Source organism: Coenobita brevimanus, chromosome 103 (genome assembly GCF_032717465.1).
Source record: "Coenobita brevimanus isolate Jiangsu-jjx chromosome 103, ASM3271746v2, whole genome shotgun sequence".
Lineage (NCBI taxonomy): Eukaryota > Metazoa > Arthropoda > Malacostraca > Decapoda > Coenobitidae > Coenobita > Coenobita brevimanus.
In genome coordinates this window covers 4,250,573-4,276,306 of record NC_137056.1, presented here as the reverse complement: position 1 = coordinate 4,276,306, position 25,734 = coordinate 4,250,573, and the positions used below count along the sequence as shown (strand labels likewise).

The window sequence follows — 25,734 nt, the reverse complement described above, 5'->3', positions numbered from 1 at the left end:
TGAGAGGGGAGAGGGCAACATGAGTATAGGAAATTTTCTGATGCTGAGTGAATCAACTGTGATGACTATAACAGAGAACAAGGAAAAGATAACTATAACAGAGATCAAGGACAAGATAAAGAAGACATCAGAGTTATGAGGCATTGTAACTACATGGGTGATGCCATGTCAGGGATCCTTCTGTAGTAGTTATGATGGTGAGTTACCACACTCAGTACCTGACCAGAAAAATTTGCGAGCAAGTTCTTGTGGACTCAAAATATCATTGTGAGCAAGCCAAACTGTTTTATGCTACATACTGCAAAAAAAAAGAACAAACAGGTCAGAAATTTTGAAGCATCATATGGTTGGCCAGAGTACTTCCTGCACTGTATACAAATTTCATGTATCATGATCGGTGGGAAGCATGGGAGTGCTTACAAGTTAGGTGCAAGGTCTTTCCCTGGAGTTTTGGAGAAAGAGGTTACAACAAGGATCAAATATATAATTTGGAAAAGATAGGGCTGCATTGGAAAGTGATACCATCATCAAACCTACACTGCCAAGACACATAAACATGCTTGGGGTCACAAGCTGGACAAATCATGCTTCACAGTTATGTTATGTAAACTTGTCCAGCAGCCATAACATGAGGCTTTGCATACAGCCCAGCACCCATGATGCTAAAGGCACACGTAAAATATAGATGACTCCAGTGTGTACTGGTACATGTCTGCTAATGGTTGAATTACTGCATCCATCTGTAGACAACGATTGAAAGATGATTTTGTTCCTAGTAAAAGAATCAAGTGTTGCCAGCTGCAATTGCCATTCAAAGTACCTCTGATTATGAACAATGTCACCTGGAACCCAGCCTCCTTGGATGACATCCACCCACAAGTAAAAGTTATTTTCGTGCCACCTAACATGACACTAGTGCAACCCCTCAATTGGGAACTCATCAGCATTGTTAAGCATTTATGTCATAATTGAATTTTCTGCTAGCTGCATTCTAAAACTGAAACCCGGGATGAGGTGCAACATCTCGAAGCTGAAGCTATCAGTAATGACTCAGACATGGATACCAAAGATGACCCACAACCACCTGAACAACCTGCACCAGTTGTAGCTGAAGGAGAGCAGTAACACCTGCAATGAGCAGAAATGACAATGACCAATTTTAGGAAGCGTTTTGCATTGAAGTAGGGAACAGACTACCTACTGGATGTATGGGAGGAGGTTTTCAAGGCAACAGTTAACCATGCATGGTATAAGCTGGTCCTGTACATGTGCCTCACCAAGGACAGGGCTATGGGTAAAGTGCAGGCAATGGAAGTGTCAGATGAGGTGAATTTGGCAGCCACACATGCAGTGGGTGGGTGCGAGGTTGTAATGAGAAAAAATCAAGGAAATAAACACAGACGATGTTGAGCTTCCAGAGACAACATTGAAAAGAATGGATGAGAAAGACAGATTACAGGAGGAAAGGCAGATACACATACCAGACATAAAAGAGCTAAGAGATTTGTCAATGACTCATATAAGCCAGATTCTTACAGCTGCTGATGTCATCAAGGACACTGTCAAGATGACTTAAATGTGCCAGAATCTGTGATGAGATGCTAGCTGGCTTGGAATAAACTACTGAGGTCTTATAGTGACCAACATGTGCAAGGTATTAAAAAGAAAAACAGACACTTATGACAAGCTTTTTGTGGGTCCCAGGATCTAGCATGAAAGCTGAGTCAGAGGACAACAGTGACAGAGTGTCAGTGGTGTAAGCATGTGACTCTGAAGACTTAAGCAGAATCTCTTAGACAATTTGAAGATGCACGATTAGTGAAATTGGATGGGGCCAGTGACGAGGAACGGCGGCAAGACTGTGCCAGGACATAATGATGTCTGCCCCCTGCCTTGGAAACCCTCTCTTATATACCCTAGCAAGCTCTTTCAGCATTACAGTGAAGGTAAAGGACATATTGCACATGTGTAATAGAAGTCATTGCTGTGCATGCAACACAGGGATCACAAAGTAGGAAAATGTTTTTCTTTTTTCTTCTCAGAGGGGTGTTGCCCTTGTTGCCCTTAAGAGCCCTTTAACACAAAAATATGATTCACAGACAGCACTGCAGTGCATGAGCAGATTTTTTTGTCTATAGAGGCACAAACTAGGGAATCAGACTGTACTGAAAAAAGTCTGTATTAAACATCAAATTAATCAGAGTTTTGGATTCTGTGACCCACTTTTCTTCCAATTACTGTAGTTCACTCTGAGGGCTTACTGTATCCTGTAACTTAAATTTCTGTTTAACAAAAGTGATAAAGTTTACACATTGTGACCAAAGACTGCGCCATTCACGCTGGTTCACTACACTGGGATTGGTGCTGAAGGGGGACACCTTCAACTGATGGCACCGATATAACCAGGCAGCTCCACTCCGGTCATAACGAGCACCCCTCAATTCCTTGCTTATCCTCTGTGAGCAAGGTGGACTCCAGGAAAAGGGCAACTTTAGCCTGCAGTTCACTGGATTCTTGATCAAATGGGCTTGGGGCCACAACAACAACAACAACACTGATGTTGCTGCCTTGGGGACACAGATACAGAAGCAATCGTCAAATAGCAAATACATATCAAGTTCAGCTTGATGTGAAATCCTTCATAATTCTTACAACGACTGAGCACAAAAGTTGCACCATAATATGTGTAATACAGACAGTATTTGAAAAAGCAGTTAAAGTCCATCTTACTGACCAGCAACTAATTGCATGATAAGCCTTTTGAGAAGTGGAGACAAGTAGTATTCTACACAAAAATTCTGTTACAGCTTTGTTGTTGCCTACCCGATATAACATTTCATGCTGCTTGGATAGCTTTAGTATGGTAACATTTTGCAGTAAAATTTGGTTAGTTAAACTCTGGAAAAATGTCACTGGCTTCCAAATGCTAAAACAGGAAAGACAGTAATGTATTATGATATATAACTCAATATGGGACTTTTCCTCCAAGAAATGTACTTACAACAATCAGAACACTTAATATCAAATATGAGGACTTCTTACTTAAATGTGGGGCATGGTATGCTGATGGATATTCATGTTTAGGTACATGAGGTTTCTCCACATAGTAAGTGCTGTTCAATTTCCTCATCACATTTACATACTGTCTCAGACAGTCTTTCTTCTGAAGAATCTATAACCAATATACAGTATTGTTTGATGTTTGAATGGGCTTCTTTGGTTTTAACACTTTGTGTCTAGACAAGAGGTATGCTGTTTAATACACTGGTTGTAGTAATATAAAGTCAGTAATGTCTACACTCTAAAGTATATTACAGTGTACTGCAAACCACAGCACTACTTTTTTAACTGCCATGCAGGGCAGCCAATAACTAGCTAGTGTATTTAGAGATGGCTATTGTAAATGCTTCATGTAAGTGGATATTTACTGACTTTATTTATTCCTATTTTCTTCAAAAATATTACTGGCTATGTGCCATTTATATATATAAAAAAAAAAAAAAATAGCTCAGTAACACATAGTATTATCTTCTAAGTTGTTCTTTAAGACAAAAGACTTTTTTACCATAATTCTTCATCGCTGTTAAATACATCACGTTAAATCTGTTATTCATGATTTAAGAAATTCTTATGACTCAGTTAATAAGCAATCTTCATATTTTAGCAACTATATTTACTTCGGGAATTACAGGTTATGTGGGGAGTAGTTTGAACATTCCCTGATGTATTCTTCAGACATCATAACTTCTCCAGTGCAACTACAAATTTTAACATCCCTAAAGTAGGATTTATAAGACTAAGATGCCTTAAAATAATGGCTTACTGTATTACCTTACTCATTCAACATTCACACATTATAAACAGACTAGATTCATTCCATGTATACTCGTAATTCATCATTATAAAATAAAAGTTCTCATTACCACAAAAATAGAATTATATATACAGTACAATGCAAGTGATAACCTAGTACCATTTAACCAGTGAAGTGTCATGATTCATACCAAGGGCTGTGGTGTTATTTACCTTGATGTCCATATGCTGCTGCTTTATTTATGAATAGGCAGTCCTTGTTATAGGTAATGGGTGTTTTATAAAATACCACAATTTTTGCAAGTAACTGCTAGTATACGAGTAAAGTGTGAAAATTAGCATATCTTCTTTATAGGTAATAATGAAACCTTATTTTAGCAATTTTTCTTCACTTTAATGAGATATAAACAATGAAAAAAAAAATGTTAAATAGGTGACCTACAACAAGGACATACTGTAACAGCAATTAAGATTACAGCAAAATTTAAATGCAAGATTTAGTGCCATTAAAACACTGCCTTTATATTAACACATATTTTTGAAGGCATGGATGATGTATCAACTGTGTCTTTCATAACTGTGGTATTTGCATGCAAGTGTCAATATGACTGTAACATTGCTTCTCAAGACATGAACATCGTATATGGTTACTGTGAAATGTACAGAATATAATACTTCTGAGATACAGAGGACAGTTGTATGTCAGGATATGTATGGTACAATGTAAATGTAGGTACAGTCACTTCTCACAGTTTTCGCTCTCACTTTTTAGAAAGGAACTTGCTAGAAGTAAAGTGGATACAGTTCTTGGCACAACTCTCATACTAGGGATACAGTCTTAATTCTTTCAGAAGTACAGTATACTGTGCTAAACAGCTGCTACCTATGAAGTCAGAGGTACAGTAATTCATATCATAATCATCATAACCCAACTTCTCACCAACACACAAGTGGGGTGGTTAAGGATACAATGAAAGTTAAAAGCTAACTTCCTTCTGTACATTTTGTGGAGAGCTGGGCCCAGATTCTGTTACTGTACTACTGAAGTGAAGGGTACAATTCATCACCATCATCCTAACCCTCCTTCCCACTAAATGAAAGTGGAGTGGGTAGCATTACAATTACATGTAAAAAACAACTGCCTTCCTTTACATTTGGTAGAGAGATGGGGATTCTGCCACCATTGACTCAGCCAGTCTTAGGCAGGTAGGTTATTCCAGGGCGGCGCTGGCGGAATCTCAGGGGCCGCCTCAGCCTCCTTCCTCCCGCCAGCCGTCGCTTGTACCAGAATCTACCTGGCTTGCGGCGGCGGGGATATCCTATTACACCCCTGTTGATGCTGTTGCCATGCGATCTGGGAGGGATGTGTTTATAGGTGTTGACAGTATTGCCAGTGTTGTTGTCATTGCTATGGGTGCCTCCAGGTGTTCTCTGGATTCCTGGTGCTCTTTGGGTATGGTTTGGGGTGAGGCGGTTGGTGGTGGAGGTGGTGCTGTTGTCAGTGATGGCAGTGGTGTTGCGAGGTGATGCCTGGCGTTGGCGGAGATTCTTCATACACCGAGTGTAAACTCGTCCCTTCAGCCAGTCGCATGTTCCACCTGGCCCTCGCAAACATACCTGGGAATCATATCCTAAATCATTACATGGTAACAGGAGAAGTAGTAGCTGCAACCCCAGGCTCATTCTGATCATGAACCTTGTGTACTGCAAGACAAAGCTGTTCTTTTTCCAGCTTGCACCACACAGCACCAAACTAGCACACCACACCACATCATACCACACAACAACAACAAACTGCATTGTTAAACACTACACCACAACACCAGACTGCACTGTACTGCCACACAACAAAACACCACACCATACCAACTACAGTACCACACTGCACCACACCACATCTCACCACACCAACTACAATACCACACCACACCACACCACACCTCACCTCACCACACCACACCACACCACACTGCAATATCAAAATACAATGTTTGTGCAATACCACAACACATCAAGCATGACACCACCACACCACATATCCTTACAATGCGGCTAAATACTGTATGCTCAGTGAGCACGTCTCCTGACATAAAAGTCCAGTATTTAATAATAAGCACTGTACTACAACCATAAGGGATCCTCACTGTTAGAGCTGGTTATTACAGTAAGAGCCTTTTAATCTTGTATTCCTGGGACTGAGGGCATGGCAGTTTATCAGATTTTCTAGATCATTGGATATTTGCTACAAACTTCTAGACAGTGTTAATATACTTTGAATGTTATACAACAATGTAAACTCATGTTCATATCAAACATGCAATTACTGTAATAAAATATACAGTATAAATCATATACATTAAAGAAGTACATTAACTACTGTATGAAAAAAAAAAAAATGTCTGCTAATCACTGTTATGTGGACATATATGTAAGTGATAAAGAAGACAGTGTTGTGCAGGCTAAGCCATTTATGTATGTATATTACTGTAAAGGTCTCTGATACAATAAAATAAAGGTCGCATATAATGAGCAAATATGACTAGACTGTTGCCAGATGCGGGATAATCAGATATATTTGATTACTGGGACTTTTACTGTATGATACTTTATGGACTGAGTTCAGTAAGATATGGCACAGTGATTCTCTACCCTATTCATGTATATATAGTGTCAGTACAGTACTGTACAATATTATGCAGTACTGGTATATACAGTACACAACTGTGCATACAATTGCACTCTGTTTAATAAATGAGGAATAAACTAAGGACAGAGGACAAATATTGTGATGACAGGATTGATACTTAGCTAACGTATAAATCAGAAAGCACATGTGTGTCTGCCAAAAGGAAATTCTCCACTCTGACTGGATAAAATGATGTGGGTATCATGCAGGGGGTTGGAAATTCCAACCTACTCCAAGTCTCATAAAAATTCATTCACATATGAACAACAGACACATGATAATCAGCATCACTGTAAGCCTATTCCTAATACTGCGCATAGGGTGCATAAGGATTCAGAAAAATGAAAAACAACAAACAGCAGACAAGCAATTACAGGAGTGCCCAGCAATATACACCATACCACCATTCATTCTTCAAAATAAAAATAATCATACTGTACACAGTTCATACAAAACTTATTCTGTACAAAAGTTTATACAGGAAGTTAGTGCTGTACAAAACTTTGCATAGTAAGTTACAGTAGTGTTGCAGATACTCACAGACTGGTGGCCCTGACAATCTTCCTCTTCTCTGACTGTCTCCCAGGCACAGAAAAAGTTTGCTTTAGGGCAGCGTTCCCAGTGGTGACACGACATGATCTGAGAAGGAAAAGCATGTTTATCACATTCCATACTGTACCTTATCCTGACAATGAACATTTGTACTGTAAGGCTTTCCGGTGATAATTACATGTATTGATACTTCAAAACTCTTCTGGTATCTAAATTTTCATGTTCACTTCCTGTTATATACACTTCAAATCTATATTGTTGTTATACTTGTATTAGAAGTCTCATGAACAGTTCTGTAAGGTGAACCTTTTTAGTACGATAACATCTTTGTTACCTACTGTACATTGTGAAAAGTTACCTATACTGTACATGGGCATACGCTTCTATCTACTGTACTTGTTTATTTTATTCTTGCTACTGCTACATAATTCTTTTCATTTTAAGAAAGACCCCTCATAATGAAGGGGTTAGAGACATTATTTATTCCTTCCTTCAGTAAGATGGCATCTGTTTTTTATGATATTCTTGCTACTGCCAGATGTTATTACAGGTACAGTACATGTATTCAACTCAGGAGAGAATCCTCAGAGTGAAGGTGTTAGAAGGAGCCCCAGAGGACAGTATTCTTTTTCCATCCTACAAGCTAGCAACACAAAGACCAATTAAGTAGGTAATAGACCTTAATTTTTGCTTAGTCTTAACTGCACCAGGTTTAAGTGAAGACACAAACATCATAAATAGTAAGTAACCTAACTGTTATAAATACAGTAATTCTCACACCAAATCTTAATGTAAAAATACAAAATTTGAACCTAATTAGGAATTTACATTGCACATCTGGTGTAAATAATAACTGATATAAAGACTATGTAAGAGTGATGGTGGACCTTGCACAGTAGGGTATATATTACTGGTATGTCTGAATGCAATATGAAAAATTACCATAGGCATGCACAATAAAAGTTAAGGCACCGTGGGTACAGAAAATAACATACTGTACTATAATCTAAATGCAATAGCCAAACTTTGAAAATTTGTTGTGTTATAGTACTGTTCCCTCTAAATGCAACTGGCTCTACTTCGTAAAACCAACCCTACACTGTTCCACCATGGCTCACCGGACAGTCGCAGCCACTCTGGTACAGTAGCCTGACTCCCTTCTTCATCTTGGGTGTCAGACTCCTCATGGGGGAAGCAAAGTTGCAGAGTGTCACCCAGGGCTTGCTGGCAACCACGTTACCAGTGATGACGTAGGAGGTGCGGTTGTTGAGGTCGGCTTTGCAGGCAGAGGAATATGTGGGTGTGTAGATCAGACCCTTCTGCAGCATCAGTTCAACCTTCTCTGAGCCCTGCAATGGAGTCAGGCATAAGTGGGTGGGGCACTGGGGAAGTGGACAGGATGGAGAAAAGCTGAAAAAAGATGTGGTGGAGGAGTGGGGCATGAGGGGACTAGGTAAATGGAAAGTGAGTGAGATGGAGAGAAGATATAAAGAGAAATGGGGCAATGAATGGGATGGAGAAGTGAGGACTAGAGAAAAAGAGCTGCAAAAGAAATGGGCAAGTGAGAAGGCTGGGGAGAAGAGAAATTGGTTAGAGAATATGCTGGGAAGAAACTACAGTACAAGGAGAATTAAGAGAATATGCCTGAGAGGAGCTGGAAGATGATGACATGGAAGGTGTGGCTGTGTATTCTAGGTTGCTTTTGCAGGTACAGGGTTGTATGTAGAAGACTCCATTAACAGTATCAGTTTTTCTCCATGCCCTGTGGAGGAGTTTGTCATATGTGAGGTGGAGGGATGGAGAAGTGAACATACTGGAGGAGAGAAAGTGGAAGTCAGATAAATGAGTGGGCAAAATTAGAGATGTGAGCAAGATGGAGAGGACTGGTCAAGGGAGGCGAGTATGTGAGAGGAACTACCCAGAGAAATAACACTAATGAACTGTCTGAGAGTAGGCATTAGGCAAGATATAACAAAGGAAGTAGGGTTGTGTTGGTTGGTTCTCAAGGTCCTGTGTGTGTGTGTGTGGGAGGTGGGAGGGTCAGCCTTGTTCAACATTTATACTGTAGTGAACTCTAGTGTGCTCTGTCACAGAACCAAAGTACAGTACTTATCATACAGAACATTCACCGACTTATGCTTTGCAGTCTGATTAGATAGATAGAACACACACACACACACACAAAAGTGGCTGCATAAATTTTATTTCTGCCAACAATGATAAATATTATAAAATAAAGGTACAGGTACGTATTAAAAAACATTTTGCAGCGAAACCCGACATTCCACCCACGCTAGTTTTGTAGACTTCCTTTGATGCTAGCTTTATCCAATATTAAATCACTAGAGTAAGAGATGGCTGATATATCATAACATTTATGGTGGTTTTCGCGTTCAACTAGCGACTGCCTTCCTCCCCGAGAGAAACATGAGACGACATTGTAAAAAAGAAAAAAAAAAAAATAAGCCCCTTGTATGTTTGTGTTGAACCACATGGTGGCTGTCATGATAACGTGACGTCACACCGGCTCTGTCTTTTGGCTGACGAATTTTGATAGATTCAAAAGATGTTCCCGACAGATATTATCATGTATAGTGTCTTATATGCGTTCTGTAACCTTCCATGTCTGTGGGAAGCAAGCAGAACATGACACTGACAGGGAGGAGTATATTAGCCACATTCCCTGCTACCTTCTGGGAATACAACCACTTCGGTATTAAATAATCATCATAATTTGCATGAAAATTTATTATGAAGGTACAGATTCTTTTCAGTAATTGATGTGGAAATACATTAATATAGATGCTACAGATAACTGTGTAATATGGCAACTTCAGAAATTGATGCAGAGGTGTTACATGATCAGGTAATGATATATTCAAAATGCCGGACCCTCCAATATTACATTGCCACAATAGTCTAGTCCGATACCAGCGTCATTTAGTGTGTTGTTGTCCCCTGTTTGTGCGTGCGTACATGTTAGCTACTGTTAGGGTCCCAGGTAATGTGACATTATTTGTTCTGTCTTCCTTGTAGAGTATTTGCGTACGCTTAGTGGAATAACGCTAAATGGCGACAGTGTTGTAAAGTGATGCGGCCATAATCCTTATAATATTTACAATAACTGGAACTGTGAAGGCAATGTGTACTTCCAAGCACACTCTCTGAACTGTCAAGCATCCAGATTCACTTAGTGTGGGGTTGTTTTTACATATTTTGGAGTTGTGGACCTTGTGGGGTTACCGCGTAATTAAATTATAAACCGCTCAAACTATTTGGAACTGCCATGTGACTATATTCCTGGGTCTTTTGGCAAGTGTCGTGTTCATGTGTTCATGCAGGAGGACGCCAACAGTGGCTTTCTGACTGTGAGGTGATTTTTGTAAATGACTGGCCTGGCACTTCCCAGGATATAAATCCGATCGAGAACTTCTAGAGCATCATTAAACGTGGCCCTTTGGGTAATTAGTACCGTACCCTCAGATACTCGGAAATTTGGCAAATCGGCTCCTTCATCCCTTCAGCAGTGCATTAGGATGAAAGGGAGGCCCATTGACTACTGGAAGTTTGTTGAGTATTAAACTGATTTGTTTAATGGGTATTTTATCATGTTTACCATCGTTGGCTCTCGCCATAATACTCAGTTGACGTTTTCTCTCTCTCTCTCTCTCTCTCTCTCTCTCTCTCTCTCTCTCTCTTTCTCTACGGTATGTATGCTGCAGTCAACATTCAGTCTGCTCAGATTTTTTACTCTTTGAATTCACGAGCATCCCATAAATTTATTCTTGCTACTTCCAAACGATTTTTTTTTTTTTTTTTTAAGAAAGGCCTCGCACCGATGGAGTTTATGATGGCAGTATCTAACGCCTTGCTTAAACCGAATCAATCGTCTAAACGTAGCAGGACTAAAACCAAGAAGGCGTAACCAGATTCCTTGGGCTAAATTCACATACCGTTACGCTGCATAATTTGACGTCACTTTAAAGAGGAGAGGGAATTTGGGAAATACAGTAAATGAGAACAAGAACAGAGTTTATGTACCGTATGCAGGTACCCATTTTAATCCTGTTTATCCACATAAACTAACTGGTGTCGTGATTTATCTCAGCAGCTTCCTAATTTTATCCTCCCTGTCCTCATTTCTCAGCCAAGGAGGAAATAAAATGTGGGAAATCAGCTTGCCAAAAATAACTGAACGGTACGCAACTCGAGCACGATTTTTTTTTTTTTTTGTAATCTCCAGACGATTTTATTCAGGTCAGGGGAGCTCTTAAGTAGCGAAGGGGTTAATTGGCAATATTCTTAACATTTCCAGTTGAAATTGTCTCTCCTAAACTGATTACAACTACCTCGTGAGAGCAAGAATAAAAATACAAATAATCAGACTGAAGGGGTCAGGAAATTACATTCAAGTGTGTATGAAATAATTACAGTACCGTACTATTTTAATCACTGAAGCAACTATAAAGCCCTACCCAGCTGTGTAAATGTGCTCAAACGCACACACACACACACAGAATAAAAATACAAATAATCAGACTGAAGGGGTCAGGAAATTACATTCAAGTGTGTATGAAATAATTACAGTACCGTACTATTTTAATCACTGAAGCAACTATAAAGCCCTACCCAGCTGTGTAAATGTGCTCAGAACACACACACACACACACACACACACACACACACACACAACTAAGAAGTGGCAAATAGATACACCACCCACTCTTGAATGACTGGACGAAAACAGTAACAGATTACCTGCACTCTCGGAGTTGTAGAAACCCGTGAAAAATATGCCATAGTCCTCAGCTCAGAATAGGGTAGGAAACCGACCTACGCCCCTGATAAAATTAGGTACCGTACCTCCAGCCACCGCTTTGAGCTTTAACCTCATGAGCACACCGCCTCTCTAACTTACATCACCAGACTCGATACACTTCGTTACCTCTGCCATCGAAGTTGGAAGAGGTTATGTATTTTGGGGTACAAGATGTATCAAAAATTTACTGTTTGATGTTAATGAAATATGGTGGACAGGTGGGCAGCAGGCAAGGGAAGAGTTGATTTAATTCTGAGGTGGATCCGAATCAAATTTCATTGACGTCGGCAGAGGTGCGGTATCTCTGACATTCAATAACAGGGCGGAAGAAGACCGTAGAATTAATCAACTGACTATCTGAGATCGTAAAAGAATATTTTTTTCTGGTAGGGAAGCGGATTTACTGCTGTAAATCTAAAATACAAATAGTTGGCGGAGGAACGGTATATGCTCCCTGAGCGCCTTCTGGTTATTGGTGTCCACGTAGCGCATGTGGAACTACGAGCCTTAATTAGCGACGGTGAAGGGGTATATGTTAATACAATATCTCACCAGTGACTGATCCGATTTGCATGAAAGTTGATTTCAGCATTGTGGTGTGTCAGAACAGCACTGTGGTGTGTCTGAGGATAGCATTGTGATGTGTTTGAGAAGTCACTCAAGTCTGATGCAGATCGGTCAAAGGTCGTTGGCCACAAGTCAGCGTCAGAGTACAGGATGCGGCGCTATCTCCTCAATTCCTCTGCCGATGTGGATCAAATTTCCCACATATGTTGTGTGTGGGTATGGGGGGAAGTGATTCAGTTCTGGGGCAGGGCAAGCGAAGGTCAAGGTTATGGGTCAAGCTCGAAGTTTTGCCAAGGTTTCGGTGTGCGCTTTGTGCACCATTTCTAATTTTAATGGAGATTGTTTTTAGCCCCTGCACTCCACTTTGCTGACTAAATCGTTGGGTGGTAGCAAGAATAAAATGAAAATATACTGCAAGGGTCAAAGTTTTAATTTATATTCCCTAGATGAGCAGTATTCTTGTCACATGAAACCTCGTGGCACTTCCTTCGCGATTTATTTTGCACGTTCGTACATCCCTATTACTCTTGTATTATATTTGTATCTTCTCTAATACCAGTAAGGTTTGCATCAATAGCATACAACAGAATAATCGCTGAGGAGGAGGTGTTACGAAATTTACGCCAGCGAAAACACGACTCGAAAGGCTACATTAACAAAATATTCCGCAACTTCAATAGGCTAAAGAAAAAAAATGCATGTCATCGTATTATAGGAAGTGGTATTAAGGCCGCACACACACACACACACACAGTATTCCTTTCATGCGTGTCCCCATAGACGGTCATAGTAGACAGAGAGAATGGATCATATTGTATGAAGTAAAGCGAAACATTTATTCCGTTCAAGCGTGATCAATACCCAGGCGATCACTGTCAAAAACTTCGCATCCACAATAGAAACAGAGCAGAAAAAACATAATTAGCTATCATGGTATTGTAGTGAGTAAAATCAAATATATTTCGTTCATGCGTGGAAAGAGAGAGAGAGAGAGAGAGAGAGAGAGAGTCATCGTACTGTAGGAGTTAAAGTCAAACAAATATATTTCGTTCATGCGTAGTCGTTGTTCGAGGCAATCACTGTCAAAATATTTCCCATGCACAGTAGAAACAGAGCAGAGGAAGAAAAAAAAAAAACGGGAACTACAAAGGCCCAGAGGCTAGGCGACGTCTGGCAACTGCACCGTTCGGTGAATTTAGTTGTTTTTGGCCTTGTCGGAGCGCAGACATATTCTTGTAAAGCGGACAGGCAAAAATATGATAATTGTGGAGTAGCTTAACTGATTTACTGTTGGGGCACGTACGAGGGGGGAATACTGAGTGAGAAGTATGAGGGGGTTTGGTAAAGAGTACCGAGAAGTCTTTTGATTTTGTTCCTGATACCGCAAGATATTTTAACAAATTTGTGTGACCTCGGGAAGGGAGGGGGTTAAGACAGTTTCCAGTGACTACTTCACTACCAGGTCAGCATTTATTCAGTCTAGTAGGGAAAGGATTAGAAACGATGATCCAGAAACCCCTTCCATAGCAAAACGTCTTATACTCGCTTGATTGTATGTTACTGCCACTGAGACTCCAGTTATGAAGGAAAAGTCATCTCCTTTAACTCACAGGAGAGACGTGATAGTTTTCTTTTTATTATTATTATTAGATTTCCAATGTATACTTATGTCTTAATATTTCACAATGTCTGTCAGTTCTTAATGCACAAAGAAAGTTTGACAGAAAGCTGGAAGTTTGCACAAGTATAGGTAAAGGCAGAAATTGCATGCCTTGAGTGTCTGAGGGGTCCCACAGATTGTCCGGCCTTCTTGGGGATTTCAGGAGTTGGGTCCCATAGATTGCCCGGCCCTCTTGGGGATTTCAGGGGTTGGGTCCCATAGATTGCCCGGCCCTCTTGGGGATTTCAGGAGTTGGGTCCCATAGATTGCCCGGCCCTCTTGGGGATTTCAGGGGTTGGGTCCCATAGATTGCCCCGACCTCTTGGGGATTTCAGGGGTTGGGTCCCATAGATTGCCCGGCCCTCTTGGGGATTTTAGGGGTGGGGTCGGGTCCCATTGACTGTCCCCCCCTCTTGGAATGTGAGGGGTCCCTAAATTTTCCCTGCTTCGTGGGGGTCTGAAAGTACCCTCAAATTCTCTTGTTATGGAGTTCAAGGGGGGCGAATGCATCCTCAGGCCTCTCCTCCCCTTTTTTCCAAGATACGTCGCTGAAACTTTGCATGTAGTTTCATCCGACATAAATCCACAGTAAATCACGTCCTTAATCATGCTAACCCGAACAACGCCGGGGTGCCTTGCCTGTCCAAAAATAAATGTTAAGAATGGTTAAGAATATGCAAAATTTATTACGATATGTTTGAACAGTAAAGGGACGAGCTGTACCTACACTCAAGTTAAAAAAAAAAAAAAAAAATGACCGCAGGGTTGATGCTCACCCCTTTAACAAATATATAGCTTAAATAGGAGATAGAGGGGAGAAAAACTGCTGTAAAGAACCCCTCAGACACACCGTAAAATAGCTAGAAACGAGCAGAAAAAAAAAAAAAACTAAATCCACGCTAATTCACAGCGCAGATATTTCAGGCAGTGCAAATAAACAGGAGGCTATGGAGGGCTTGAGGCTGCCAGGGGGTCAGAATTTATGGCGCGGAACGGTGGCGGTGAGAGGGATAGGGAGACGTTGGCGGGAAAATATGAGCATCGAGAAGCGGCGAAGATGATATATGAGGTTGGAAAAGTCGGTGAGGGGAAATCTGGAGGGAAAAAAATGTAGAGTAAATAAAAGGGAATAGAGAAAAAAAAGTGAATCGGAAGGAACAGTGACTCTAGCGGGAAAATATGAACATGGAGAAGCGGCGAAGATGATATGTGAGGTTTGGAAAAGTCGGTGGGGGGAAATTTGGAGGAAAAAAAGTAGAGTAAATAAAAGGGAATATAAATTGCAAAGAAAACAGGTGAATCGGAAGGAATAGAGTGACGCTTGAGGGAAAATGTGAACACGGAGAAGCGGCGAAGATGATGATATATGAGGTTGGAAAAGTCGGTGGGGGTAAATTTGGAGGGAAAAAAAAAGTAAACAAAAGGGAATATAAACTACTGAGAAAACTGGTAAATCGGAAGGAATAGAGTGACGTTTGCGGGAAAATATGAACACGGAGAAGCGGGGAAGATTATATGAGGTTGGAAAAGTCGGTGGGGGTAAATTTGGGGGAAAAAATGTAGAGTAAATAAAACGGAATATAAATCACTGAGAAAACAGGCGAATCGGAAGGAACAGAGTGACGTTGGCGGGAAAATATGAACGTCCAGACGCGGCGAAAATGTAATGAGTTTTGAGAAGTCAGGTATGGGGAAATTAGGAGTGGGAATTTAGAGAGAAATGATACTGAGGAAATTGGAAGGGAAAAAGGAGGCATGGTAAATAAAAAAAGGATGCGTGAGGAAAAATATCTATACTGTATAAGTATCGAGAAGCAGGGAAAATGAAATATGAGGCAAGAGAGGTCAGAGATGGGGAGAGACATGGACGGGAAATTTGAAAAAAAAAAACACACAAAAAAAAAATGGAGGAGGGGATGATTAAGTGGAGACGTGAGGAAAAATCAGTGAGAAACGGCAGAGATGAAGTGCCAGGCTTGGGAAGTCAAGAAAGGTACGATGGGAAAATCTGGAGAAAAACTGGTAAACAGGAAGGACTAACAGAGTGCAACGTTCTCGCCCACCAGTTGGTCTAACTCTAAGGGACTGAAAATTGACTTTGCCCTGTGACCCTGACCTTCGGACGATATCTCGAAATCGGATCACTTCATTCTTGCTGGATCCTTAAATCTTTCACCAAGTTTGGTCCAAATCAGATCAAAACTGAGTCGACGTTGTCCTGTGGCCTTGACTCTTGACCTACCCCTGTCATCTTGGTCTCTAATTGTCCTCAAAATTTAATCTCTTTACCCTTGTCTTACTCCAAAACCTTTAACAAAGTTTGATGTAGATCGGGTAAAAGCTGTCCATGTTGACGTTGCCATGTGACCTTGACTTTGACCCTTGACATTCTCAACAGCAGGTCAACCCCTTGGCTGATCCTCAATCCTTCCACCAAGTATGATCCAGATCAGACCAAAACTGTTTTACTTTGTTTACACAGACATAAGTGTCAGACTTTAATCTTGCCTTGTTATCTTGACCTTTGACTAATTGTCCTTAAAATCAGCCCCTTTCGTTCAAGCCATACCCTAAACCAGGGCTATTCATCTACGCTAGAAATAGGGCCGAATTATGACACTCAGATTAACAAAAGGACCATACATTATTATACATCTGTTTTTTCCCTCTTCTAAACACTTATACATAGAATCGAGAAATTCATATATTATTTGCTCATAAATTCTCCGCTAAATACATAAATAAATAGGAAAACGCAAAACTTTCTGTTTTATGCTTATTTGTTTATTTTCATTCTTCTGAGTCGGTCAAGGGTCCAAACAAAAACGACTCAAGGGCCGGATTGGGCCAGCTGAATGGCCCTGCTCTAAGCCTTCCACCACGTTTAGTCCAAATAGGACAAAAACTTTTATGTAGACCTTGCTTGGTGAACGGTAGACTTAATTCTGTGATCATGAGCTCTGACCAATTGATCAACCGCTAGTTTGTCCCTATACTTCTCCATGTTTGGTTGGAATCGGGTAAAAACTGTTTGAATTACTTTGTTCACACAGACAGAAAGACTGACACATACAAGTCGATCAAATAAAACACCTAGTAAAAATAAAAGGTTAAAAGTGAGGCAGTAGGTAATTCAGAAAGGGCAGAGAAATGGCGGGGATATATGATCATCTGGGAGCGGCCAAGATGAGTAATATACGAGGCTGATGTCGAAGGTGGTGGTGGTGGTGGTGGGGGGTGGCGGTGGATATCGGGTGAGGCAAGATCTATCTTGGGGGTGAGGAACTGTCGGGAAGACGGGAGTAAATACGAGGGGTAAGTGAGGAAAACTGGCGGTAACATATGAGCATCATGAAGCGAAAGAGGATGAAATGTGAGTTTGGAGAAGTCAGAGATGGAGAAAGAAATATCTGGAGAGTGAGAGAGAGAGAGAGAGAGAGAGAGAGAGAGAGAGAGAGAACAGGTGCTTAGAGAGTGGCAGATGTTGGCGGGAAAACATACTGGTACGAACATCGAGACGGCAGGGATGAATGAGGCTACAAACATCGGTGTATATGTAAAAAAATAAATAAATACATAGATACGTAAATACATAATGAAAATATAAGTCAGTGATGTGTAAAGAGTATAAATAGCAGAAAAACGGGGGAAGTACTTCGGTGGGGAGACTAGTGAATCTGGCAAGAAGTAGGTCAGAAGAAGAATTAAATAAACACGAGAGAAAAAGCGCAGATTTGTAAGATTACCAGCTCAAAAAGTCAACAAGTAAAATGTAGAATGAAGAAAAATTAAATATCACTAAACAAGGAGATAAAACACACATTACATCACAAACTTAAAGCCCCAGAAGTTACGAAATAAAATAAAAACACTCTAAAACACTCAAAAAAAAAAAAAAAAGACACCTGGGACTATGGTGACAAATATTTCTAATTTTTTCTATATTCTCCTACCAAAACTGGAAACAAAATTGATGCAGAAAAATGGTTGTATACCAATAGATTAAAAGCTGACGTCACATCAATCAAGGCGTCATTATCAGATTTAAGGTACGAACGCAGCAATGAAGAAAATAAATATAAAAAAATAAAGAGGATTCAGAGGGCTTACAGGGATACGAGAGGGATTTACAGCAGGAATAAACATAATTACATAAACATTTTAATTAGATAAACATGCAATTACCTAAACATAATTACCCTTTATGAGATTTAAGAGACTACCGCGAAAATTTGTTGCGAGTGAGAATATACCAAGCCAGATAACACCCTTGAACACAAAGCAAAAATTAACAGAGGCAACTGAAGGCTTTTATTTTTTTTAAGTTTGAGAGAGAGAGAGAGAGAGAGAGAGAGAGAGAGAGAGAGAGAGAGAGAGAGAGAGAGAGAGAGAGAGAGAGAGAGAGAGAGAGAGAGTCGAAAAAGGCAAAAAGTACCCATTCAACCCGTGGACGTCACTTGCATTTAATTTTTCCCTAACTTTTTTTCTATATATAGTTAGGAGTCACCCCTCGTGGTGAAGGGATTAATGAAGGCTAAATGTGACCTCACCAATTCGAAAAGGGTGTCGGGGCCGCTGAAAGACGAATAAGAGGGACAAGAGATATAAATTAGGCTGAAGAAAAGCATAGAAAGAAAAAATATATAACATGGAGAAGCCTCAGCTCAATATATATATACAGAACATAAAAAAAAAAAAGGTATAGAAAAATAAGCTTCATCAAAAAAAGAAAAATGAAGACAACACAAACAAACGTCTGCTACACAACCAAATATTCCCGCCAAAAATAGCCCATGACGTACGACAGAGTTACACATCCGACAATACAAGTGGTTCTAGACACTGACTAACCTGGCTATTATGTACAGTTACTAGGCTTCCTTAATAAGTTACAAAAATAAACAATAGAACTAAAAAAAAAAAAAAAAAGCCTACGGCACAATATTAGTTACGAAAATATAGATGCTAAATGCTAAGTAACCTGGCTGTTATATAACTAGGCTTTCTGCATTAGTTACAAAATCAAAACTAAAATATATAATACAACTAAATTACAAAAAAAAGCCCATGACACACGACAAAGTTACGAAAATACAGATGATGCTAAACAATAACATGGGATTCAGTAACTACTCTTTCTAAATGAGTAAGCTACAAAATCCACACTAAAATACATAATACAACACTGTAAAAACCGCCAATGATAAAAGACAAAATTAATTACTAAAATAATCGGGATGTTAATCACTGAGCAAAATGGCAATTACTTAACTAAAATCGCTTTGTTTTTATGACTGGGAAGTGAATCGTGGCTACAATAGCTAGCCTACTAAGTCGCTGTTGTGTGAGATTTGGTAAGCCTTAATTGTGGGGTAGGCACGAGTCTCCTTGGTTACTAGTGAAACTTATCTTCCAATCTGATTATGCCTGGGCTCGCATTCTCGTCAGTTAAGGAAGCTCCCTAACTCTTCATCCTTAGCGATTTCTTTTTGGATATGGCTGGTGAATATTCTCTTGTACGATGTCCAGAGTATGGCGATATTGGAAGGATTTATGTTACACAAAAGAGAACAGTAAGGTGTAATAGACAAAATAATTCGCTCAAGAAAAGGTACCACGATTAATTACAAAAAGACGTCATCGCAATAAAGGGGCACTACACCGAAGAAACAATTACACACGCCACCGTACTACACAATTACAAGATCGCAGAAAGCAAATACAAGACTATACAGTGACATCAACACGTCCAGTAATCGGAGTCCATAATTACATATCCCAAACTATACCTTTACATACTGCAGTTATACAGCCAGGAAAAAATAATAATAATAATAATAATACCGTTACTACTACTACTACCGGTAATACAACAATACCAACAACAACAACTATACTGCCACTACTACTACTACTGCTACTACTAGTACGGTACTATTAATGATGATGATGGTGATGATACAGGTAAATAATAATAATAATAATAATAATACACGTACCTTGACCAGCTTCTTGACCTTCACCTTGTATGCATAGTTGCCATTGGGTGTTGTAGTGAGGCGACGGACTCTGGCGAACACCACTGAAATAGGAAAAAAAAATGGGCTGTGAAATGAGCAGTGGGGATGGAATTGGTGGAAAAAGTAATGAAAATAGGGTATAACTGGGGATGAAAAGGAGGTGTGGGATTAGATATTGAGAAATAGTAAATAATAAATGAAAATGTCGTGAAACGGGGCTAGGAAACACGGAAAAATGGGGTGTGAAGATGTGGAGAAATGATGTGAATAATGAACAGAACACTGGGTCAGATAGGGAACATGAATAAAAATTGAGGAAGGTTGGAAATTGGAAAGAATTGGGTGTGAACTGGGAGACTTTAAAGGATGAATTGGACTAAGAAGAGAAAATGGGTAAAACTAAGGGTGCCAAAATTTTCCGGGAAGTAGCCTACAGGATGGGCTTAAAAAAAAGAAAAAAAACTCTAGGACTCAGAGACTCGTATTCTAGTCGGTTAAGGAGGTCCGCTAACACCTTTTCCTAAGCGATTTATTTTGTTTATTACGCCTTACTGTCCTCTTTTGTTATGGTACATAAATAATTCCAATATCGCCATACTCTTTATAAATAACGTACAAAAAGATATTAACCAGCCATGTCCAAAAGTAATTTGCTAAGTAAGAGGTGTCAGGAAGTTCCTCTACGAGAATACGAGCCAAAGACCTACCAGCAAAAGTTGTTACACTCTATGGATTCGTACTGCCATATATCATTATGTATGTGCACTTGCATGGCTTGATCCTCGCCTCCTTAAAAGCCCTTTCTAAGACCTAAGTCCCCCCCTCCTAATTATATGAAAAAAAGAAGAAAAAAATGGAAAATTATGAGGCTTAAAGATAAATAGATGGAAATAAGGAGATTGGAAGAAACGGGGTGAAATTTTGGGAAGTAGTTAGAATCGAAAGGAAAGGAACTAAAAAACTGTGAAATGGAAACCGGAAATAAATGAGGTATAAATAAGGAGAGAAGAAAAATGGGCGAATGGAAGAGGGGTGGAAAAAGGGGGAGACTGGATGGAAAGAGACTAGGATGAATACTGGTTGATTTTTTGATGACGAAATTGGATGGAAATGGGATGAAAAGACTGAGAAATTAGGTGAAAATATGGATAAAATGAGAGAGAAAGAGAGAGAGAGAGAGACTTCGGAATGTTAAGTAAAGGCAAAGATTTGGCGCCGAAAATGAGGTCTGTGCCGATTTCTTACCCACCAAACTCTCTCTCTCTCTCTCTCTCTCTCTCTCTCTCTCTCTCGCAAAGGACTTTCCAAACCGAGGGTCGAGGCCATACCGTAAGGGGTTGGAAAACATTACCATCGAACTTTTCTCTACGGTAACAAGTTCTGCTTCATAAGGTATACACTTATTAATACTTGAGACTCCCAGACGATTTTATGCACTTTGTAAGGAGCCTCTTGTGGGGAATGATGAAGAGGGTGTAGTTGAAGTTTTATTATTATTATTATTATTATTATTATTATTATCTCCGCCAACGAAGTTGGAGGTTACGTATTCAACTATGTTTGTTTGTCTGTCTGTCTGTTTGTCCAGATGATATCTCCGAAAGTTCTCAATGAATTTCAGTGAAATTTTGTGGAAGGGCGGGCCATAGGCCAAGGAAGAAGTGATTAAATTTTGGAACCGGAATATCCCGCACAATATCCCCAGAAGTTTTCAATTAATTTCAATGAAATTATGTGGAAGGGTGGGGCATGGGCCAAGAGAGAACTGATCAAATTTGGGGGCGGATCCGGATCCAGATCCCATCTCCACGGATCCAGATGTGGATCCTTTTTAATGGCATTGGCGGAGGTATGCGCTCTTTGAGTGCTTTCTGATTATTATTATTATTATTATTATTATTATTATTATTATTATTATTAGGCTAATTTTATTAATTTCATACCTGCATTGAGATTCTAATAACTGCGTTTATTAGAATCATCGAATTATTATTATGAATATTATTATTATTATTATTATTATTATTATTTTCAGAATTACACGACAATAATGAGGCGGGTTTATATATTGTTTTCTGTCTAGTTGGCTTCTCATTAGCATAATTGTTTGATTCTTTTCAGGGATAAGGGTTCTGGGAAGGCAATTATCTGAGAGAGAGAGAGAGAGAGAGAGAGAGAGAGAGAGAGAGAGAGAGAGTCAGCGGTGTCAATTTGCTACCAAAACATTGTGTGTGTGTGTGTGTGTGTGTGTGTGTGTGTGTGTGTGTGTGTGTGTGTGAGAGAGAGAGAGAGAGAGAGAGAGAGAGAGATCCAAGGACGAATCCAAGAATGGTAAAACACACGAGCCCCAAGCCAAAAAAAAAAAAAAAGAAAAAGAAAAAGAAAACGAGAATGAAGAAATACAAATAAAACGCGCGACTGTGGAGTTCAAAGATGGCGGCGGCTTAGCTTCAAAATTAAAGAGCCAGTCCCCACCCAACGGCCATAACTTCTCACAATCCATCATGGCGTCCTTAATTTAACGCCCACGGCAGGTTCCACGCCCGGATCCGCCCCTCCTTACCGGGAACTGGGCGTGAAGGGGGCGGGGGGTGGGGGAGGGGAGGCTGACAAAAAGGCAAATAAATCTGGAAAGCAACGAGCGGCGTGTGTGTGTGTGTGTGTGTGTGTGTGTGTGTGTGTGTTTAACCAGATTAGCCTACCTCGCTGCAAACACAATAAAATCAACAATAAAAGGCGGTCAGAGTGCAACATACGCGTCCTTCAATGGGCCACAAACCTTCGTCCATGCCTTGTGCCCTTGGCCTTTGATCTATTGTTCTTAAAATCGAACCACGTCATCCTTGCCTGACCCTCAACATTTCCACTAAGTTTGGTTAAAATTGAGAAAAAAAAAGAATCATACTGTTTACACACACACACACACACACACACACACACACACACACACACACACACACACACACACACACACACACACACACACACACTCACACTCACACACGACCAAAAACAATATAACCCTGCTGTACCTCGCGCGGGTGTAATAAATCGCCAACAATTGTGATAAATTTGCACAGGGTAAAAAATCTCCCAAAAGCGTCATCTAATTTGAATTGATTTTCTCCGGTGCAGCCAAAGGTGATGAATATCCTGAAGTTATGCACAAAACAGTGTAAGAATGTCGGTAAAAAAAAAAGTTATAGTAGTAGTAGTAGTAGTAGTAGTATTGTTGTTGTAGTAGTTGTATTAGTAGTACTAGTAGTAGTTGTACGGTAGTAGTAGTAGTAGTAGTATTCTGCACGTAGTCGTAGTAGTAGTTGTAGTAGTAATAGTAGTAGTAGTAGTGGTGGTGGTGTCAGCGGTCGTAGTAGTAGTAGTAGTAATAATAATAATAATAATAATAATAATAATAACAATAACAACAGTAATTATAATAGGGTACGGTAAAAACAACAATAATAATAATAATAATTATAATAATAATAATTAGTAATAATTAAAATAGTAATAGCTATCCACAAAATCGCATGATACTTTGCCAGGAAATTGCTGGAATATCACATCAACTTGGAATAGAACTGTTAATAGACGACAGTAAAAGAGAAAAAAAAAGTTATCTCTAAAGCCAGCACCGCAATGACTCCCTTGGCACCACCACTGCTTCCCTCTGCCGCCTAATGAGGGTACTTTCCTGAAATTTGTGTGGGTGGTGGCGCCTTGGGGTCCATGGATGATAAGAGCGGGAAATTTTTAAACCCTCCACTACGATGACGTTTCAAATTGATGTTAACTACGATGGTCTTTTCTTTTCTTTTTCTTCCGTTTTCTTTTCCCTTTTTCACTCAGCACAGTGTGGACATAGATGTAAAATGGCTATCGATGATTGTATTCTATGGGAGTTTTTTTCAGTCTTGCGTGACAATGCACACGACATAGGGTAGTCTCCTGTACATAAGTGATCTGGGTGATAGCCTCAACTGGAATCCTACTAGATCCATATCTATCTATAGCCAGACGCCATAGTCCGGTAAGGGGTGGCCCATTGAGTTAGTTTTACAGGGAGGGGCACTAACCCACCGCCAACCCACTTGTTGACGCGTAGGGAACACGTATGTGTAGGTTATACGGTTACCACCCGGCGTCGTAAATGATGTTGTGGCTTACAGAAAACCATTAGGCTTGTCACTCAATGTAAAGCCACCTGAAAAGGAAAGAAGAGTAATAAAAAGTGACAGGAAAGGTGGGAGAAACAGGAAGAGAGGAGGGCAGACAGAAAAAAGTACGATAAAGGTGAAGGAAGAAGTTAGCAACACTACATCAAGTGAATGGATGATGGTCGCCGCCACCTACCACCTCCTACACCCCAAAAGGAGTAATGTGAGCGTTTTTTTTTTTTTTTAAGTGGCTACCAAAGTGACCAGATCCTTCTTCCGGCAATGATCACATACAAACAATACATAGTCTGCCTCTTTTAACTGAGTGACTTACTATTATATACATCACTGCTGAATACCTTGCAATTTTGCCATACTCCTTCTCTGACGTATAAGAAAGACGTGAATTTGCTCATCAAGAAATACAGACAGTGTGAATTCCATTAAATCTTGTGACGAAACGTGAATACAAGCGCCTTCACCAGGATAATATTTTTTTCTGCATTTGGGTCTTGCTATTTTCCAGACGATTTTATTAAGTTTAGGGGAGACCATTGTAGCCTTCATTAACCCCTTCACTCCTACAGGTCCCCCCCAGGCTGAATAAAATCGTCTGGTCTGGTGGAAATAGCAAGAAAATATAAGACCTGACTGAATACCACTAAGTTTTATTATTATTATTATTATTATTATTATTATTATTATTATTTTACAACTGAATGTGATTAAAAAAAGTAATAGATCTGGTGATTACGGAACACGAGGTTAATATAAATTCTAATGTAAATGTTTCTTAGACGTGTACGGTATATTAAAGGCATAAGTATTGGTTACTGAGTGTTTATTGAAGTGTTAATGTGGGGTTGTGTTGGGTTAGGCTGGATCTCTCTCTCTCTCTCTCTCTCTCTCTCTCTCTCTCTCTCTCAAATTTACTCACTTCAAGACCACCCAACCATAACTCCCACACCCACCCATCCACCCTCATCTCTCTCCCTCTCTCTCTCTCTCTCTCTCTCTCTCTCTCTCTCTCTCTCACACACACACACACACACACACACACACACACACACACACACACACACACACACTATCATCCCCACCACTCACAAGCACACATCAGTCAAACCTCCCCCTTCTCTCTCTCTCTCTCTCTCTCTCTCTCTCTCTCTCTCTCTCTCTCTCAGCACAAGCAAGAGCCATCAGCCGCGAGACAAAACACTCAACACAGCCAAAACCAACACTAAGAAAGCAGTTAGCAGAGGAGAAGTGGTAATGGGCAAGAGTAATGACTTTTCTTACGGATCATTCTTACAGCTCATTAATTCCTTGTGGACGATGACCCCTTTTATTATTATTATTATTATTATTATTATTATTATTATTTGAGGCTCAGATGATTTTTATTTTATTTTTTTATTTATTTATTTTTTTGTTTGGTTCTTGGCAGCTACTCATGGGGT

The 25,734-nt window shown here is 39.9% G+C and overlaps 1 protein-coding gene across 2 annotated transcripts in view; it reads right to left on the bottom strand.

Moving 5' to 3' along the window:
* Window positions 1-3,668: 3,668 nt before the first annotated feature.
* The window catches only part of Timp (Tissue inhibitor of metalloproteases), a 142,294-nt gene continuing 120,228 nt past the window's right edge, over window positions 3,669-25,734 (bottom strand). For both annotated transcript variants that reach the window (XM_080284817.1, XM_080284816.1), the window contains exons 3-6: window positions 20,097-20,179; window positions 8,170-8,400; window positions 7,040-7,138; window positions 3,669-5,430 (exon numbers count right to left, since the gene is read on the bottom strand). In XM_080284817.1, the coding sequence (XP_080140943.1) occupies window positions 5,002-5,430; window positions 7,040-7,138; window positions 8,170-8,400; window positions 20,097-20,179 (842 nt within the window). In that variant the 3' untranslated portion in view covers window positions 3,669-5,001. The remainder of the gene's footprint in view (window positions 5,431-7,039; window positions 7,139-8,169; window positions 8,401-20,096; window positions 20,180-25,734) is intronic.